This window comes from Balaenoptera ricei, chromosome 4 (genome assembly GCF_028023285.1).
Source record: "Balaenoptera ricei isolate mBalRic1 chromosome 4, mBalRic1.hap2, whole genome shotgun sequence".
NCBI lineage: Eukaryota > Metazoa > Chordata > Mammalia > Artiodactyla > Balaenopteridae > Balaenoptera > Balaenoptera ricei.
Window position 1 is genome coordinate 122,989,676 of NC_082642.1, and position 20,824 is coordinate 123,010,499.

The 20,824-nt window shown below is 34.7% G+C and overlaps 1 protein-coding gene across 3 annotated transcripts in view; it reads right to left on the bottom strand.

The window, feature by feature from the left end:
• The window catches only part of CADM2 (cell adhesion molecule 2), a 1,045,186-nt gene that overhangs the window by 142,407 nt on the left and 881,955 nt on the right, over nucleotides 1-20,824 (bottom strand). For 2 of the 3 annotated variants that reach the window (XM_059921361.1, XM_059921360.1), the window contains exons 3-4: nucleotides 19,684-19,836; nucleotides 17,342-17,479 (exon numbers count right to left, since the gene is read on the bottom strand). In XM_059921361.1, coding sequence (XP_059777344.1) covers nucleotides 17,342-17,479; nucleotides 19,684-19,836 — 291 coding nt within the window. The remainder of the gene's footprint in view (nucleotides 1-17,341; nucleotides 17,480-19,683; nucleotides 19,837-20,824) is intronic. The other variant, XM_059921362.1, reaches the window with a different exon arrangement.

Below are 20,824 nucleotides of genomic sequence, written 5' to 3' on the forward strand. Positions count from 1 at the left end.
AGATTTCAAAAGCTCAGATGAGTAAAATAACATTTATGGAGGATTGATGAAGGGGTGTTTATGGAGGATTGACTAAGGGGGCATGATTCTCTTTTTCAATTTTTCAGCCAAAGTAGAAGGTTAGAGTTTTTATCAATTTTCTCTTAAATGTTATTCCACAGGTCTATGTTCAGAGGTGCTACAAGGACTCACTGTATGAACCTTGCTGTATTTACCCTATGGCCAAATCATTTCAATATAGACATTTCTGTCTAAAACATGTGAACTCAGAGAGGAATTCTCTTCTCTCTTGACTCTCAGTACCAGGAAATGTTAGATCTCTTTGTACAAATGGTTTGTGAACATAGTAATTAACTGATCATGTCTCTCTTTTTGTACTAGCTAAAGAGTACTAATAAAATTTTGTGATTCACCGCTGGCAAATGCGAAAGTCTTTGTAAGAAGAGTTTGCTTACTGATCTCACTTTAGGTTCCATCTTACATTTCTACATTAATTTAGCTGTTGTATCATATTCAATATCCTTACCTTTTATGTTAATCAGTGTTTTTTGTATTTACACAAATCCTTCTAGAACATGATGAGTTACAAGTCACTCTCCCTCAGAAACACTGGACCTAGTTCAGTCACTGCTTGATGGCTCAGGAAAATTTAAACATCTTAATACAAAATACCTATCAAGATTTAATACCTTAGAAGAGCACTAAGAAGTATATTGCTCAGTTCAGTAGAATCATCCGTAAGGAGCAGAGTCATCTCCTTTGAAAATTACTGAATTAAAGTCTTAGATCACTTTCACCCAAGTGATTAATTAATTCTACATTTAATTATATATTTATATTTATTTAGCTCTGTATTTAGTGGTGTGCACCTAAGAAGAACACCAAGAACTGGTTTGCTCAGTCCAGGAGAGTATCAAGTAAAGAAGAGAGTCACCACCTTTAAAAATTATTAAAGTAAAGTCTTGAGAACACTTTAACCCAAATGATTCACTTATTCTCCATATAATCTCCATGGTACCTTGAGCTCGTACCATGTGTTTGACACCATGCCAGATTCTGCCTGTCAAAAGTTAAATGAAGAAAGGAATCCCAGTCTGGTGAGAGAGACAGATATGCAACTATATTATTTAAATATTTTTAAAACTATTAGCATGTTCAAAATACCAAAGAGAATAATAGTTTAAAGATTAACAATATCAGATAGCGTCTCTGAAACTCACCTCATCAGATATCTCTTTTGAAAAAAGTATGGGAGATAGACTATTTAGGAGAAAAATGGTTACTCGGGAGATTAGTTACTAATTGTGATAGCCCAAGAGAGAGATTAGCTTGTTCTCAAGAAAACCTTCTTAATTTTATTATCATGTTCTTTGAATATTCAGTAGCATATGAATATTACTTATTATTTCTGTACCACTAATGTAATGAGCTAAAAAGGAGTTTTTGTCAGTTTCAACAAGGTTTCCCTCTTTCTGACTTACGCAGCTTGTTCATGAGCTGTGAGGTATATCCTGCATAACTTGTGGAATTTATCTTGGGCACTTTGGGCTTAGTTTATACCCTATCAATTGTTCATGAATAAAACCCAAAAAGGAAGTAGGGTAGGGAGGAAATATCAGCACTTCCCATATTTAATCCCAGAGCACAATATTTTATTAGACACTCCTTAATATTTTACATCTAACAGAATTACAGTCATAAAATCTAAAAATTATATCAATATGTGAAAATAAGTTTGTAACCCTCTATAGTGTCTGTACTTGATGAATTTGAATTCATGGTGTTTGCCATAACCAGATTTGCCTTTTAAGAGTAAATCCCTCTGCTATGTAATTTCTTTGGTAGACATTCCTTGCCCAGAAATCGCCATGCTCTGTAGCATGTGACTTCAGTAAGATGTGATTAAAACTGAAGAGGTACCTGACCCCCAGTTGCCTAATCTCCAGGGTGGAAAGCATGAAACTTTAACCCCAAACAGAACCAATGTAGTTAACTAGCCTGTTTCAGAATCTCTATCATATACCTTAATGTGATTTAAAACCCTGAAGAGTTCAAAGAAATTGAAGTAAAAACACATGCTTGAGCACACACATGTATACACACGTACACACACACACACAGAGGCACATGTATATCCTACAGCTAATTCTCAGAAAGCCATGATTTAGCCAATCTAATGAGAGAGCATGATTCATGATGTAGAGAAAAGGTGTGCAAAACAGAGGAAGAAGCAGATAGCTGGGTGTACTTATAGACAAAAAGAAGCTAAGTCACTATGAAGCCAGTCAATCAGTGAACTGTTTATATCCAGGGAATAACCTTTATGGCTATAAAGGTTCCGTTGTGCTCCTTTCACTTGGCAATGGTCAGGAAAACCTTACAATAACCTCTTTTCACTTGAGAGTAGGTTGAGTGAACCTCAGTGCCATTAGCCAAACGTTTAGACATGAGAAGTCAACTTTCACTTGTAACTGCTTCTAAGAAAAGATTTTATATTTTGTGCACTACATCCTTAGGCTGAATCAAAAAGATAATACCATGTGACTGGGAAAAAAAAAAAAAAAAAACCTGACTCTGAGCCTGATGCCTCAGGGTAGTCACTATACTTGTGTAGATTATAATGTCCTTCCTTCTACTGAAGATTGAAAGATTGATTTTCTATTGAAAAAGGTGTTTTATTGTAGGCCCAAAAGATGATAAAAGATGGCAGAAAATTTTTAAAAAGCCCATCCATTAGAGTAAACTCTATAAGAAACTAAAAAATATCTATCCATTTGAGTAAATTCTATAAGCAGCAGGCAAGTGTGACTCCTTTGAAACACCTGTGATGATGCAATTTTCTAGTCATCAAACAATTTATTTTATAAAATCTTGTAGCATTCAGCACATGTAAGAAAAAATAAACCTGCCCCTCATCAACCTCTTGTGAAAATGATTCATTTGCATCAGTAAAACATCTGTAATATAAAATTAGCTTTCTGAATACACTGCTTCTCTCTCTCTCATAGTTTTGTTGATTATTTTTCAACAGGTTATCTTGTTTTCTGAGCAACATATCACTTTTAAATTCCAACTATCCACTGGGATGTTCATAAGGTTCAATACCATTCACATGTTCATAAAATTCATAAATAAATGACTATTTTTTCATTTTTTCTTCTATTATTCTTCTCCCTTCTTATCTCTGATCTCTTTTGGCTTTTATTGATCAAAGAATTAAATAATCATTTTTAGAAAGATCAGATTCATAAATTTCATAAAATATCTTCCTGGGTCCCAGGAAGATCATTTGCTAAAGATAATGGGGACAAGACCTTCTCTCCTCACATGCCACAAAAACCATAAAGAATTGCATTTCCATGAAGAATCTAAAGCTAATGAATGGGAGAGGCATCTTTCTTAGCACATGAAGAAGCCATAAAGTATCTTTTGGAAATAACCTGAGGAGAATTTGAACAGTGATTGAGTCCCTCCATTAGCAGATGTGAGCTAAAAAGCTAGTACATTTGAATATTTATGTTATTATAATCTCAAGATTGTTTTCTGGCTGATGATTTCTGGATGAGTGAGATTTGCACTTGCTTTAACCCTTGAGTTAAAAACGTTGTTTAATAAAGAATGTTACAAGAGACAAGGAAGGACACTACATAATGATCAAGGGACCAATCCAAGAAGAAGATATAACAATTATAAATATATGTGCACCCAACATAGGAGCACTTCAATACATAAGGCAACTGCTAACAGCTATAAAAGAGGAAATCAACAGTAACACAATAATAGTGGGGGACTTTAACACCTCACTTGCACCAATGGACAGATCATCCAAAATGAAAATAAATAAGGAAACAGAAGCTTTAAATGACACAATAGACCAGATAGATTTAATTGATATTTATAGGATATTCCATCCAAAAACAGCAAATTACACTTTCTTCTCAAGTGCACAGGGGAAATTCTCCAGGATAGATCACATCTTGGGTCACAAATCAAGCCTCAGTATATTTAAGAAAACTGAAATCATATCAAGCATCTTTTCTGACCACAACGCTATGAGATTAGAAATGAATTACAGGGAAAAAACCGTAAAAAACACAAACATATGGAGGCTAAACAATACGTTATTAAATAACCAAGAGATCACTGAAGAAATCAAAGAGGAAATCAAAAAATACCTAGAGACAAATGACAATGAAAACACGATGATCCAAAACCTATGGGACACAGCAAAAGCAGTTCTAAGACGGAAGTTTATAGCTATACAAGCCTACCTCAAGAAACAAGAAAAATCTCAAGTAAACAATCTAACCTTAGACCTAAAGGAACTAGAGAAAGAAGAACAAACAAAACCCAAAGTTAGCAGAGGGAAAGAAATCATAAAGATCAGAGCAGAAATAAACGAACCAGAAACAAACAAAACAATAGCAAAGATCAATAAAACTAAAAGCTGGTTCTTTGAGAAGATAAACAAAATTGATAAACCATTAGCCAGACTCATCAAGAAAAAGAGGGACAGGACTCAAATCAATAAAATTAGAAACGAAAAGGAGAAGTTACAACAGACACCGCAGAAATACAAAGCATCCTTAGAGACTACTACAAGCAACTATATGCCAATAAAATGGACAACCTGGAAGAAATGGACAAATTCTTAGAAAGGTATAACCTTCCAAGACTGAACCAGGAAGAAACAGAAAATATGAACAGACCAAACACAAGCAATGAAATTGAAACTGTGATAAAAAATCTTCCAACAAACAAAAGTCCAGGATCAGATGGCTTCACAGGTGAATTCTATCAAACATTTAGAGAAGAGCTAACACCCATCCTTCTCAAACTCTTCCAAAAACTTGCAGAGGAAGGAACACTCCCAAACTCATTCTATGAGGCCACCATCACCCAGATACCAAAACCAGACAAAGATACTACAAAAAAAAGAAAATTACAGACCGATATCACTGATGAATATAGATGCAAAAATCCTCAACAAAATACTAGCAAACAGAATCCAACAACACATTAAAAGGATCATACACCATGATCAAGTGGGATTTATCCCAGGGATGCAGGGATTCTTCAAGATACGCAAATCAATCAATGTGATACACCATATTAACAAACTGAAGAATAAAAACCATATGATCATCTCAATAGATGCAGAAAAAGCTTTTGACAAAATTCAACACTGATTTATGAAAAAAACTCTCCAGAAAGTGGGCATAGAGGGAACCTACCTCAACATAATAAAGGCCATATACGACAAACCCACAGCAAACATCATTCTCAATGGTGAAAAACTGAAAGCATTTCCTCTAAGATCAGGAACGAGACAAGGATGTCCACTCTCACCACCATTATTCAACATAGTTTTGGAAGTCCTAGCCACGGCAATCAGAGAAGAAAAAGAAATAAAAGGAATACAAATTGGAAAAGAAGAAGGAAAACTGTCACTGTTTGCAGATGACATGGTACTATACATAGAGAATCCTAAAAATGCCACCAGAAAACTACTAGAGCTAATCAATGAATTTGGTAAAGTAGCAGGATACAAAGTTAATGCACAGAAATCTCTTGCATTCCTATACACTAATGATGAAAAATCTGAAAGAGAAATTATGGAAACACTCCCATTTACCATTGCAACAAAAAGAATAAAATACCCAGGAATAAACCTACCTAGGGAGACAAAAGACCTGTATGCAGAAAACTATAAGACCCTAATGAAAGAAATTAAAGATGACGCCAACAGATGGAGAGATATACCATGTTCTTGGATTGGAAGAATCAATATTGTGAAAATGACCATACTACCCAAAGCAATCTACAGATTCAATGCAATCCCTATCAAATTACCAATGGCATTTTTTATGGAACTAGAACAAATCATCTTATAATTTGTATGGAGACACAAAAGACCCTGAATAGCCAAAGCAGTCTTGAGGGAAAAAAACGGAGCTGGAGGAATCAGACTCCCTGACTTCAGACTATACTACAAAGCTACAGTGATCAAGACAATATGGTACTGGCACAAAAACAGAAGATCCATAGATCAATGGAACAAGATAGAAAGCCCAGAGATAAACCCATGCACCTATGGTCAACTAATCTATGACAAAGGAGGCAAGGATATACAATGGAGAAAAGACAGTCTCTTCAATAAGTGGTGCTGGGAAAATTGGACAGCTACTTGTAAAAGAATGAAATTAGAACACTCCCTAACACCATACACAAAAATAAACTCAAAATGGATTCGAGATCTAAATGTAAGACCAGACACTATAAAACTCTTAGAGGAAAACATAGGAAGAACACTCTTTGACATAAATCACAGCAAGATCTTTTTTGATCCACCTCCTAGAGTAATGGAAATAAAAACAAAAATAAACAAATGGGACCTAATGAAACTTCAAACTTTTGCACAGCAAAGGAAACCATAAACAAGATGAAAAGACAACCCTCAGAATGGGAGAAAATATTTGCAAACAAATCAACGGACAAAGGATTAATCTCCAAAATATATAAACAGCTCACGCAGATCAATATTAAGGAAACAAACAACCCAATCCAAAAATGGGCAGAAGACCTAAATAGACATTTCTCCAAAGAAGACATACAAATGGCCAAGAAGCACATGAAAAGCTGCTCAACATCACTAATTAGAGAAATGCAAATCAAAACTACAATGAGGTATCACCTCACACCAGTTAGAATGGGCATCATCAGAAAATCTACAAACTACAAATGCTGGAGAGGATGTGGAGAAAAGAGAACCCTCTTGCACTGTTGGTGGGAATGTAAATTGATACAGCCACTATGGTGAACAGTATGGAGGTTCCTTTAAAAACTAAAAATAGAATTACCATATGATCCAGCAATCCCACTACTGGGCATATACCCAGAGAAAACTGTAATTCAAAAAGACACATGCACCCGAATGTTCATTGCAGCACTATTTACAATAGCCAGGTCATGGAAGCAACCTAAACGCCCATCGACAGATGAATGGATAAAGAAGTTGTGGTACATATATACAATGGAATATTACTCCACCATAAAAAGGAATGAAATTGAGTCATTTGTTGAGACGTGGATGGATCTAGAGACTGTCATACAGAGTGAAGTAAGTCAGAAAGAGAAAAACAAATATCGTATATTAACGCATGTATGTGGAACCTAGAAAAACGGTACAGATGAACCGGTTTGCAGGGCAGAAGTTGAGACACAGATGTAGAGAACAAACGTATGGACACCAAGGGGGGAAAACCGCGGTGGGGTGGGGATGGTGGTGTGCTGAATTGGGCGATTGCGATTGACATGTATACACTGATTTGTATAAAATTGATGACATAAGAACCTGCAGTATAAAAAATCAAACAAACAAAAACAACTAATACTAAACTTTCTTTGGGTTATTTGTATGGAAATATGTTAATATAAATGTTTCAGATATTACATGAAATTTCTAAAAATCTTCCATGTTCTGGTATAATGTTATAAGTCATAAGTCTAGTTATTACTTTAAAATGTATATCTCAGAAATAACTAAATTTCCTTGTCAATTGCATTATTATGAACTTTCATCAAATCTTTAACCGTGGTCATTTTCAGACAGTTCTGGGTGTACTCTGATGCTTTTGCAAAAATGTTCCTATAAAAGGTTTTCATCTTCAAGAAATTCATGGAAAAGACTCTGACAAGTACAGGTTTCTGGTAACTGACTGTACTGCTGAACTGAATGAATAAGCATTTTCAGAACTCTAATGGAAAACTGATGAATTCTTAAAAGTGCTAACAAAAGATCAAGATGAAAAAAAAATTAATTACATGGGACTGAGTGAACTGATGAGGATGATTATAATTTTTGTGACTTTCTGTTTGAATTAAAAAAAAAAATCCCACAAGGACCCAGAGGCAAAAAATATACAAATCAATTTTCACTGCAAAGTAAAGGAGCTGTTATAGTGGAGGATTACTGGACAGAATGTCAATATTATGACATAGTATGAGTGTGTTTCGTGTTTGGTAATTGCAATCATTGTTGCTTTTGTTGTGGTCACCCATTTACAATGCTTGGTGTCAGTTTATTATCTCTTGTAAAAATAAAATACAGTGTGTGTGTGTGTGTATGTGTGTGTGTGTGTGTGTGTGTGAAAAATAAATAAATAAATAAATAAATAAAAACGTTGATTAAAAACATGAATTAACAACAAAGAAAAACATTATTTTGTTGATAGAATGCTCATTCTTGACAATAAGTGAAATCCAGTCAAAGATTTATACTTACTTATGTCATTATATATACATGCTGGAACTTTTCTTTCCATTCCCACAATAATGTATAACAGCACTGAATTTCTATAGCTAAACTAAATAATTTTTAGCTTTAAAACTAGCAGAATTAATAATCTAAAATATTTTGTCAAAGTGAGTATGGATACATTTTACACTTATTCATGTTCATCCCCTTAAATGTATTATATCATCTTAAAACAAATAAGCAGTCAGACAAAATTAAAACATACTACCATTTAGATAAAAGTATTATTTCTCTACATTTCAAAAACAAAGGCAAAATAACTTTTGCTTCCAGCCTAGCAGAATAACAAAGTTGGATCTACCTCTTATCTGAAAACAAGAGTTTTCAAGATACTGAACCTAACAATAATGGACAGTTATCCCAGAGAGATGGAAAATGAATGAGATGAACCCTAAAATTTGTCCCTGCTTAATGCCTTGAGAGATTTTCTAGACTGTGGTGTGTGAAGGGAAACCCATGCAGACCCTGGTGGCCTCCCCAAGTTATGCTGATGGAGCTGGGTGTCTAAGAAGGCCACAGCAGCTAGAGTTTATAGGGCAGAGTATCAAAAACGAAAGAGCTACACAAAGAGATGACTCCAGACATCTGCAGTGTCCCTCACAGTATTTGGCAAAGTAATTATTGATCGGTGTATCTGTGTGAAGGAAGTGTTTGGGGGTAGGACAAGAACTATCAAAAAGGATTAGAGGAAATAGTACATGATGCTTTCGCAGGCAGGGAATAATGCCTATTCTAACTAACCTGACTGAAAAAAACTCATAATTGGTACCCTGGGCACTCAGAGGATTTTATCTGAGTAATGAGAATTAAGTAATTCTAAGAATAAAAGCTGCTCTGGTCCCACCTAAGAAATTTAAAAGAAGCTCTGAAAGTATTAAACTCTAAACTACTTAACCAGAACAAAGCTTAAGAATACTTATAGGGATAGGAGAACATTCAGTACCAGAAATGTAAAACTAATAATGTCTGGAATCCAATCAAAAAATACTCTGCATTCAAAGAAGCAGGAAAATGCTATCTATAATGAGATCAATCAATCTATCAAAACTGACCTAGAAATAATACAGCTGAGAGAAAGAAAAGACAAGGGCATTGAAAATATAAAATCACTCAAAATACATGCAAAACCTAAAAATATGAAATTTTTGGAAGTAATTCTTTGTGATTTTGGATTAGGCAAAAACATCTTACATATAATACCAAAGCATGATTCAAAAAAGTAAAAAATAATAATACTAAAATTTAAAAGTTGGATTTCATGAAGGAGTACAACCACTTTGAAAAATCGTTTGGAAATGCCTTTAAAAATTAAACATGTGTCTTCTATATGACCCAGCCATTCTGCTCCTAGGCATTTACACAAGAGAAATAAGAGCACAGATACATACAAAGACTTACACCCAAATGTTCATAGCAGCTTTACTGCAATGGCCCCAAACTGTAAACACCACAAATGTCTATCCCCAGATAAATGGATAAACAAATTATAGTACAGATATATATAACAGAATATGAATCAGCAATAGACAGCAACAACCTTTATATATGCAACATGGATGAATCTCAGACTATTCATCCTGAGGGAACTAAATCAAAGAAGAGTATATACTATATGATTTGATTTATATAAAATTCTAGAAAATGTAATCTATAATGACATAAAGTAGAATAGTGGTTTCCTGGAATTGAGATGGGGGGTGGGCAAAGAAGGCCAGGAGGAAGGAATCATGAAGGTGTATGAACAAACTTTTGTAGATGATGAATTTGTTCATTATCTTGATCGTAGTGATGGTCTCATCACCATATACACTTGTGAAATAATACCAAACTGCACACATAAAATATGTGTAGATTGTTTTTTGTCCATTATATCTCAATAAAGTTGCTTTTAAAAACTAAGAAAATTTTAAAAAGTTTCTCAAAGATTTTTGGTGATCATTTGCTTTCATCAGCCGCTCACACTCAGATGAAACAACTGTTTTATCTCTTTCCAGAAAGATGTTTTATGTATCTCATTGTATCTTGAGAGAGTCTTGAGGTAATACACTCAACAGCATTTAGAAAACCCCAAGTTGTATGTACACACACACACACACACACACACACCTCATTTACAGGTATTACTAATGCTATTTCTTTTTCTCATTTAATACGGGGTCCAGCATGATTCAGATTTAAATGGCAAGGACACTTTCAAAGAGGTAAGTTTAAATAAAAGAACTCAAAAAATCATTGATATATGGTATATACTCTGTAAGTTTAAACACTAACACTTTTAATTAATCCTTATCACACGTGATACAGGAGCTTTAAGCTCAGGGCACACAAATATCTCCTTTTTATTTTCTTTTGTGTTTAGCTCGAGAGAATTCACCATCTCTGTATTACATGTTAGTATTTCACTTATTTAAATTAAGGCTCTGTGCAACTGACATTAAATGAAGTATTAGGCCAAAACTAGTTTTACAACACCAGGGAGAATATTTAAATTAAATATATAATTACTGTTTCTCAAAGTAGATTCCACAAAGTTCAATGCAAGAAACACAAAACAAATTTTAAAAATCATATGGCCAAAGAATACTGCTAAGATGTTGTCTAACAGAAATTTGCATTAATTCTCAGAAATGTTAAAGCACTAAAGTGCATTTTGATTTAGTTTTAGAGAATCTCCCTCTAAGAATAGATTCATAAAGGACATAGAATATCGAGTCATTTTCTAAACGTATTAGATTAGGACCTCCTCTCTTTCTTTCTTTGAATATCTATTAATACTTGGCTTACTGGTCTCTAATTCTATGCATTCTCAAACTATAGTGAGCCTAAGCATCAACCGAGGTACTTAATAAATATTAGGACTTCTAGGCTTGACAGCCAGAAATTCTGACTTTAAAGGTCTACATTGAGACCAGGAATCTTCATTTTTCTAACTAGTACCTCAGGTGATTCTAATCCGAGGCTACCTTTTAAGAAACACAACATTCAGAAATTCACTCTCAAGTTTCCAAATGCTGAAAAATTATTTACTAAGTAGCTTATAGTACAATTATACTATATTTAGCCAACTTGAAAATGAGCTGCTGCATTATTTTTGATTAACACTAAAGTGTATGTGAAGAGTCCTGTTCACACAGGGCAACACAGCTAAAGTCAGCTTAAGCTTGATGGTCCAACATCTGAAACAAACAATGTATACTAAGTAAATAACACTTGTAGAATACAGGCAATACTATTAGGCACTGACAAGCTTCAGTGACTCCCCACAAAGTCAGGCTTTGATGAATATGCAGGTTACTACATAGCATGATTCTCAGGGTCAGAAGGAAGTACTGAGGGGGTTTCTGTTGGGAGTGTGCTGCACAAATAAAGGGTGATAACTATTTATAGAGGCTAAAACTAAAAATGTCCTTCGTAAGAGATGATAGACCTTTGTGTTATCAGAATCCCTTTCTTAATCATAAGTCACCTAACTCCAAAAGCCTGCCAAGTTTAACTTTTAGATTCTACCAATATATAGTTACTTCAACCTCAAAGAATAAACATATTATCATTTATTTCTGAACTAATTTCTCCTAATGCCTTTCTTATTTCCACATGTTCACTAACCAAGTTGTGTTGGCACCCAAATTGTGTTGTCTTTGACCCTTGTTTTTGCTCCATCTCCCAGACTCATTCACCAAGTTCACCTGAAATTTGTCTTCTCTTTTAAATCCATCCATTTAAAAAAATGCCATTTCATCCATTAGTTCAGGGCCTTACTAATTCATGTTTGAAAGGTCCCTTAAATATTCTTCCAGCCTTCAGCTTTCTTCCCCAATTCAAGTGCTGGGTCTTAGAATTGGAATATTCAAGCTCATTCTTTGTCAGATGTGTGACTATGAGAAATCATTCTGCCTTTCTGGATCTCAGTTTCCTGTTACGGGTGCATAATAAATGATTAAAAGCTTAGTGTCCTAAAGCAATATGCATTTATTATCTCACAATTTCAATGGATTAAGAGTCCAGATAGGGCTTATCCTGGTCCTCTTCTCAGTGTCACCAGGCTGAAATCATGGTGTTGGCTGAGGCTGTGATTCCCATCTAGGTTTTAGAGTCCTCTACAAACTCACTGATTGTTGGCAAATTTACCTCCTTGACGTTGTATGTCCGAGGTCCCCATTTTCTCACTAGCTGCCACTCAGGAACAGCTTTCAGCTCCTAGAGGTCACCCACAGCTCTTTGTCACATGGCCCCTATAGACAGTACACACATGGCTATTTGCTTTCTTCCAGGCCAGGAGGAGGATGTCTGGCTCTTTATTCTTTTATAAAAACTTCACCTCATTATGTCAGGTTTCCCTTAGCAATCTCCCTTTGCTGAACTCAAAAGGGATCCATAATTATATCTGTAAAATCCCTTTTGCCATGTAAGGTAACATGATCAACATGATCAAGGCAGTGATATCACATATATTCTCAAGTCCTTCCTACACTCCAGGGGAAAAGATTATACAAAAATGTGGGTCATTGAGGGTTCTCATAGAATTCTGCCTAACACATTCATGTAAAAGCTAGTCGGCTGGAAAAGAAAATCTTAAGATTTTATGATGATAACTGCTCAAACTACAAGTTACTAAACTTATACATGGAATGGAAAGTTTATACAAGTTCTCAGGACACTGATAGATTTAGGAAGGCAATACACATTTTCTCCTTACACTAAATGGCAAAATTTCCAACTTCCTAGCTACACAGAAGATTAAAAGCTACAGTGAAACCCCCTGCAGTTTTGAATACAGAGCTGCCCACAGGCACCAAAGGGATTTCTGAGTCAGACTCATCGGGAGGAAAAAGGAGAGTTAGATGAAAATTATGATTATTCATTCCACTGTTTAAAGCGTATAGAAGAAAGTGTTTCACCACTGCCTACAGAATAAATTCCAAACTCCTTAATCTGGAGTAAAAGATCTTCCATGACTTAACTGGCCCCTACCTTCCCGTTTATCTCTCATGTCTGTATCAAACAGAAAGTTTCAGTTCCTTCAAACAATCACATGCTTTTACTCTGCATAAACACATGGTTTCTTTCTTTAGAATGATCTACCACCTACTTTTACCCACAACCCATATAGTGAATTCCATTCATCGTTTAAGATCCACTTATTCATTTAACATATACTTACTGAGTACTCTCATTCATCAATGAACTCTCGTCTTTCCCTCTGCCACAAAGTAGGGCACATCTCTGTTTCTTGTTTTGTACAACAACTGTAGCCAGTTCATATGTCTGTTACTATACTTGTTAGATCTTATGTTTATATGTCCATCCCCCAAAAGTGAATACCTTAAAGAAATAATTCTGTTTTGGTTATATTTCTAGGACTAATTCAGGGATTGTTACAACTCACCAATCATGGTTTGCTCAAGATAGTAATAATAATGATAACAATAATAATAATATCTAAAATATATTCAGTGATTCCTTATACTGTGAAAACACTTTATACATATTGGCTTGTATGAAATCCTTGCAATAGCACTTTGAGGCAAGCTTTATAATCCTCATTTATTAGATGAGAAAACTAAAGTTCAGAGACAGAGGCAAGACTTCAATATGTTACTGATACTTGTCAACGTTAAGTTCTCTATACACCAGTGTGGTCCCCAGGCAGGAGCACCCTCACCACTCACCAGTTCAACACACTGCTAAATATATACGTTCTCGGTTTCCAACCCAGATCTACTCAATCAGAAAATCTGGGGTCAGGCCCCTATAATCTGAGTTTTAACAGACCCTGGAGGTGATGATGATGCCTGCTAAAGATTGAGAACCATGCTGTATAATCTAACATGGAAATACCATGGCCAAGAAAATGTGATCAGCTAGGACTATGAAACAACTCTCTCCCAGAAACTTGGTGATTAAATTCATATGTTAGATAATAATGGAGAAAAAAATGTACAGAACAATGACTCCTCCTGAAATCAGAAGTCACTTTGAAAGCCCCTACCTCTATCATACAGAGTCTGAAACTTAACACAGTGTCAATATGCTGAACTGGCCAGTGCTTAGTCAAAACATATGGAAAATAATACTTTCCCTTGACTGTAATAACTACTTTGGGATTTACATAATGTTACATTCCTCTTTATAGGAAAGTACTCCTCATAGCTGGTTTTATCACCCCAAAGGCATTTTAAACTTCTCCAGGTCAAGGTTCTTGTTTTCTTCATTTGGATATTCACTCATGCACCATAGAATGCTGTATAATTGGGACACATTTTAACAATTTCTTATCGAATTGAATTTAACTGGATTTGATTAGCCTATCTTTTCCAATTCCTTACACTAGGGAGTGTCTTTTTAAAAAATCTCAAGTGATATTATAGTAAAAATTGTTACATGATAATAGGAAGTCAAATTTTGATTTCTGAAAAGACAAGAGTGCAAGATAAGGATAGAACACTCCTTTCAGTGATGTGTATCTGCTGAGGGATTTTAGAGCAAACTTTCACTTCACATGTATAGAGCACAGCAATAGTAATGAGCGCGCATTCTGTATAGAGTACTAAATACAGCATATTTGCCTATACACCTATAAAAACATTTTAGAGAACTCAGGAAGTTCACCATATCATTGTAAAGACAAACTATGTAAACATGCAAAATAAGAGTTATAAACAAATAAAGAGCTATATAGATGAATGCAAGTGTAGGAATAATAAATGCTCTATTAATGGCCATGCATTGAAGAGCACAGAAAAAACAAAGCTTCACTACTTCTGAATAGAACACAGAACCAAATGCTGATTCTGTATATGGTTTTCTCTTGATTTTCATTCTAGTCTTGATTCAGATGATTTTAAAGTATGGTGTTTATAAGATCAAAATTTCATGTTTTTACATATAAACAAAAGTCCCCTCTCTACCTAGTTTATGAATAAATCTGGCATTCAGAGCAGAAGCCAAATTTGTCAAAAATTAAGATATTTTATAAAAATATTTGTAATGAAAACATTATGCGTTTCTCATAAGGCTACAATGTTAAAAACAATCAACCAATATTAATGACTAGTATGTTAGTCTCTGACCTCCCTGAGAATATGTTTATCCAAAACACAAATAAAATGGTAAGGAATTAAGAGAAACTAACTCACTCACTAACTAACTAATTATGTCAGAATTCAGAAAGAGATGCATGTAGGTAATAAAACAATTTAACCGAAGGAGAGTATTTAAGAAGAACATTCTAACATAAACCAAGCCTTTCACATAGAAAACCATCTGATTTGTAAGAATTCACTGCCAGGAGCTTTCTTATAGGCCAAGGAAATCGGATTTTAAACTTATCCTCCAGGTTAGGACTTTCAATCAGAAGTGCTTAAGCAGAAAAAGTGGCTGGATTAGACCCTTGTCATAGTAAGATAACTCTGGATGCAGTGTAGAGGGTCCATTTAGAAAAGCTCCAACCAAGACTAGACATTTAACACACTAACCTAAACAAATATATACTAAAGGCAGAATTAGAATGGATGGTACTGAGCCCTGGCAGAATATAAGAGCAAGTTTAACTCAGCAAAGTGAGTATCTAACTTGTGAAATGGGTGCTTGTACTTCTCCAAAGTTAGTCCAATAAAATGTATTGATTAGAAGTTCTAAAGTAAAGGTAGTAATTATGGATAAATTACAGATAGTTCCTTGTTTTGGGAAAAAAATATAAAAAGAGAAAGTAATTAAAATAGAAAAGAGGTAGAATAATTGTATGGATTGTAAACCCATAACTTCTTAGTAATATAGGCAATTCTACCTGTTGGGCCTCCATGCCTAAGTAAGATACTTGAATTACAAGTTAAAATAACCAGAATGGTTTGCATCAACCTATCTCCTAGAAGGTTACCTTGAGAATAATACATATTACTATATAAATAGGAAAATTTTTTAACAAGCATAATAGATGATTCTTATATTCGGGTTTTAATGTACATGTGATGTCAGGTCCAAGATTTCTGTACGTGGGGTACAAAAACCACTACCAGACTTACTAGCCATCTCCTCTATAAACTTCTTAATCCACCCTAAAAAAGTGTGTGTGTGCACGTGTGTGTTTAAGTGTATCAAGTAAGAGCAGAATTATGCTGAATATTTACATTTCTGTGCATTTTTACTGAGACAAGCACATTATTTTACCCTGTGTGAGAACTACTGAAAAACAGATTTATTGATATTTAGCTAGTTTTATTCTCAAAACTTTGTATTTTCAGAACCAACAAGTTGAAGAAATAATTCATGGAGTTTCTCTGTCTATAATCTAAATACTATAGATGAGCTCTAAAATAATCATATCTAACATGAACACTTAGCCCTTGCTATTGCCAAGTACAAATCTGTGTGTTTTTTATATATTAACTTATTTATTTCTCCAAGTTTCCCACTAGATATATATCATTTTTTAAAAGATTTATTATTTATCTATTTATTAATTTAATCTATTTTTGGCGGCGTAAGGTCTTAGTTGCCGCGCACAGACTCTTCCTTGAGGCATGCTAAACATTCGTTGCGGCGCGCGGGCTTCTCTCTAGTTGTGGTGTGTGGGTTTTCTCTTCTCTAGTTGTGGTGCACACGCTCCAGGGCATGTGGGCTCTGCAGTTTGGGGCACGCAGGCTCTCTAGTTGAGGCGCTCGAGCTCAGTAGGTGTGGTGCATGGGCTTAGTTGCCCCGCAGCATGTGGGATCGTAGTTCCCTGACCAGGGATCAAACCCACGTCCCCTGCATTATAAGGTGGATTCTTTACCACTGGATCACCAGGAAAGTCTCTAGATGTATATCATTTTAAAACTGTTTTACATAAGAGAAAAATGGGGCACACAGAGATGATATTAATATACCTTGTAAAATTACCTAATTTAAGGTAAATCTGGTTCAAATTACACTTAATCAGAAAGTGACTGTGGTTTGAAAAGGAAAATGTAAAATGCCCTGAATCTAACACTTCACACTAATTTCAGCACATTAATTTTGATTTGGAGACCTTTCCCCTTTCCTTACCTTTAATCTCTTTGTCATTTTTGAACCATCTTATATCAGCTGCAGGTTTACTACCAGATGTTTTACAAGTCAGCTGCATCAAGTCTCCCTCCATAACTGGGGATGAAAATCCGCTAATTTGAGGCTTCTCAGGAACACCTGAAATTTAAGCAAATGAATGAAGTAAACATTAATCTCCAGGGTTGATTTGTTCTTACGACTATTACTTTCACAAACAAAGCTAAACTGGGTGTTTAACTGACAATAACTTCAATCAAGAATAATAAACCAAAACATAATAATAGTAAACTGCTATATAATAAAATAAATGACAAAATATATAAAAAATATATAGCGAGATATATATACACATACATACAAACACATATGTGTGTCTGTGTAAATATGCATATGTGTGTGTATATTATCCAGAAAGCATTTAAAATGCGTTTAGTTAAAGTAGTTTTTTTAAATTAAATTTTACCTGCAGAAATACTCTTTGTAATCTTAAAAACAACCGTATCTTAAGATTTATTACCAGTGTGGGGATTTAAGAAGGTAGATTGTTTGCATTGGGCAAAAAAAAATCCACAAAGCATATTTCTTCATTCTTTAGCAAACTGTGATTTAACCAAAATAGCACATTTCATTCCTGATTTCAGAATTCTTAAAGCTTAAAAAATATTGTTATCCTCTGTGTACCTTTTTCTAGAAAATGCATTTTGGAATAAGGGATTCATTAATAATTGCAACTATACTTATTTTTCTGATTCTTCTAAAGTAGAGAATGTCTCTTGATGTCATTTGTGTTAGAAATGTAACTGCAGTTTTGTGGAGCATGATATGTATTACTTTTAATGCTAGTTAATGCTAGCTACTTATTACCTTTTCTAGTCCAAATCATCCAATGAATAAGCAGATAACTAATATTCAGAGATAGACATTGATGATTTAAATAATAGAACATTACACATTTTGGAGGCAATAATATTCTGCTGTCATGACAGAGGTTTATTAAAATTTCTTCTAAAAGTATTCAATAATAAAGGCAGACTGAAAGTTTCTTTATTGTACTATTTAATTCAGTTTGAAAAGAATAAAATGTAAAAATGTTGGAAGGCACCAATAAAAGAAATACAAACTAAAACAACAACAAGAACAACAAAGATAAATGACAGATCAACATACTCCACTAGCTGGCTAGCTTTTTTTTTTTTTTTCGTTCACCTTCATATAGCTTTTAAAAAAAAAAAAAACATGTCACATCACCATTTAATAAACTGAAATTAGCCACTTTCGTATTTCTTGGGGTCTCAAGTTGGCTCTCTGCAGAACAATACATTAATCTTAGGCAGCTGCTATCCTGAGATACTCCATTTAGTGGGTGTATTTTGTCCTTAATGGCAAACTTGTGAAGATTTTTATACAATAGTCCCAGTGGGACTTGCAAAGAAACATATTTCATATCCTATGCACAAAACCAATTCACTAGCAGGATTAACTTTAATATTCTCACCCAAAAGAACAGCATGCATTAGTTCGTTTAAATGCAGTGTTATGCCTTTATCTATCAAAAAAGGAAGGCAAGCTAGGGGCAAAAAAAAAAAAAATCAATCTTTAAATTCCTCTAACTTGTTCAGTACACAGGTGTGTTTCAATGAACTCCAGCAATTTCAGCTGATTGGGCCACTGACGTCTGTGGAATCACAGAGAGCTGTGAGCTGCAAGCTTATTTCCTCAGAAACTCTATGAATGTATTGCTTTTTGGTGTCACTATAACCTTTAGAAAAATGGCCCGATACTTAGAGAATAAAAAAACAAAGAAGCTACAAGCTGCATGCGCAAGCGACATTATGTACTTCATTTAGTAATCTAGAAAACTACAAAGCTAAAAGGCAAGAAGACAAACAGAAATGTTAGGGTCATTTAAATACACTAAAATACACAAATGGTCATATTTGGAAGCCAATAGATATTAAGGAAGATCCCATTAGGTGACTGATGATGAGGTGGAGGAGCATCTGATAGACACATTGAATTCATTATGTTCATTATTCTATCACTTTATAAAAGGATTACCATGTATACAATATAGAGATGATTAGACACAAAGGAATTCAGTTGAAAATCAAGAAACCTGGTGTCTATTGCTGGCTAAGAAACAAAATGGCTGTTTGCTCTTGGGAAGTCATACAAATCTTTACACCTCTCTTTATCTATTTATAAAATGGGGGAAATGACTAAGTGATTTTTTAATGCTTTTTGATGATCCTCAAAGTGTAGATTTGTTATTGAATCATGTTGCTGTAGCTGTACACATCTCTCTGGCTTGTGATCACATGGTGTTAGTCCCTTGCACTTACCCAGAACAGTGAGATAGGCCTTGGAAGTTTTGACAGGCATTGTAAATAAAGAACAGGTGTACTGTCCTTCATCAGAGAGAGAGACATCACTGACGCTGATACTCAGTTCATGCCAGGAAGCCCGAACCAGCTCGATCCTATTGTCCCTTAAAGCTGGAAAAAGAAAATACTGAAAATGTGAATAACAACATTAGGAAAAGTCACTACCGTTAGACTACATATTTTTAGCACAACACAATAAACATTTTCTTTGGCCATATGTCTAAATCTGGTTTCCTGAAACGTTCTAAAGGAAGGTTTAAATATATTGAAATATTTTATCAGATTTAAAAATCAAAGTAGAATTAAATGTTCCTTAATGTTCTGAGAAATAACTTTTTAATTAAATGATTGCATCTAGTAAGTACAATACCTTGGATGAGGTAGATATTGATGGTGATAAAAATGGCTTTCCTTCACAAAGTCTTTCATGAGTTGTCAGTACCAAGAAAAGCTATAAACAAAAAGGTTCACTTCTATGCCCAGATAAATTTGGGAAAACTATGACTGCTCAGTTCCTTCTAGGAAACCAACAATGAACCTTAGCATATTGAAAGTTCTCTGCAGTAGAGACACCTGTTAAACTTTTTTAAAATCAGAGCTAACTTTCAGCTGAAAAGCACCTGTAGTGTACCTGATGTTAAATTTGCTCTGACTGGTTGGTGCCTCTGCTGTACTGTCTGTTAAATACTTTTAATATATTCTTTGGTTCAAACCACCTTTTCTATCACAGAACACCTGTTTTCACAGATCTTTTAGCATCTTGGTTATTTATGCTTCTTTTAAATCATTTTGGGAAAAGCATTAAAAAACTTAAATATCACTATATGCTCCACTAAGGACAGCTATAAAACCAGGAATGAAGCAAGAGGTGACTAAAGGAGTACTCTGAAAGGTAGAAAGAGGAAAGGGGACTGGTTAGGGATACCAGAACCTAAGGAATAACACAGTGTGTCTCTAACCAATTGTAAAAGGCATTTGAGTCCCGGCTTCTTCCAACCATAACCTAGCAACAGAAGGTGGCCTAGGTAGACTCATTTTTATTGCAGAGCAAATGGGATTCCAACCAAGAACTTCGGGAGGGACTGGGCCACCCCCAAGG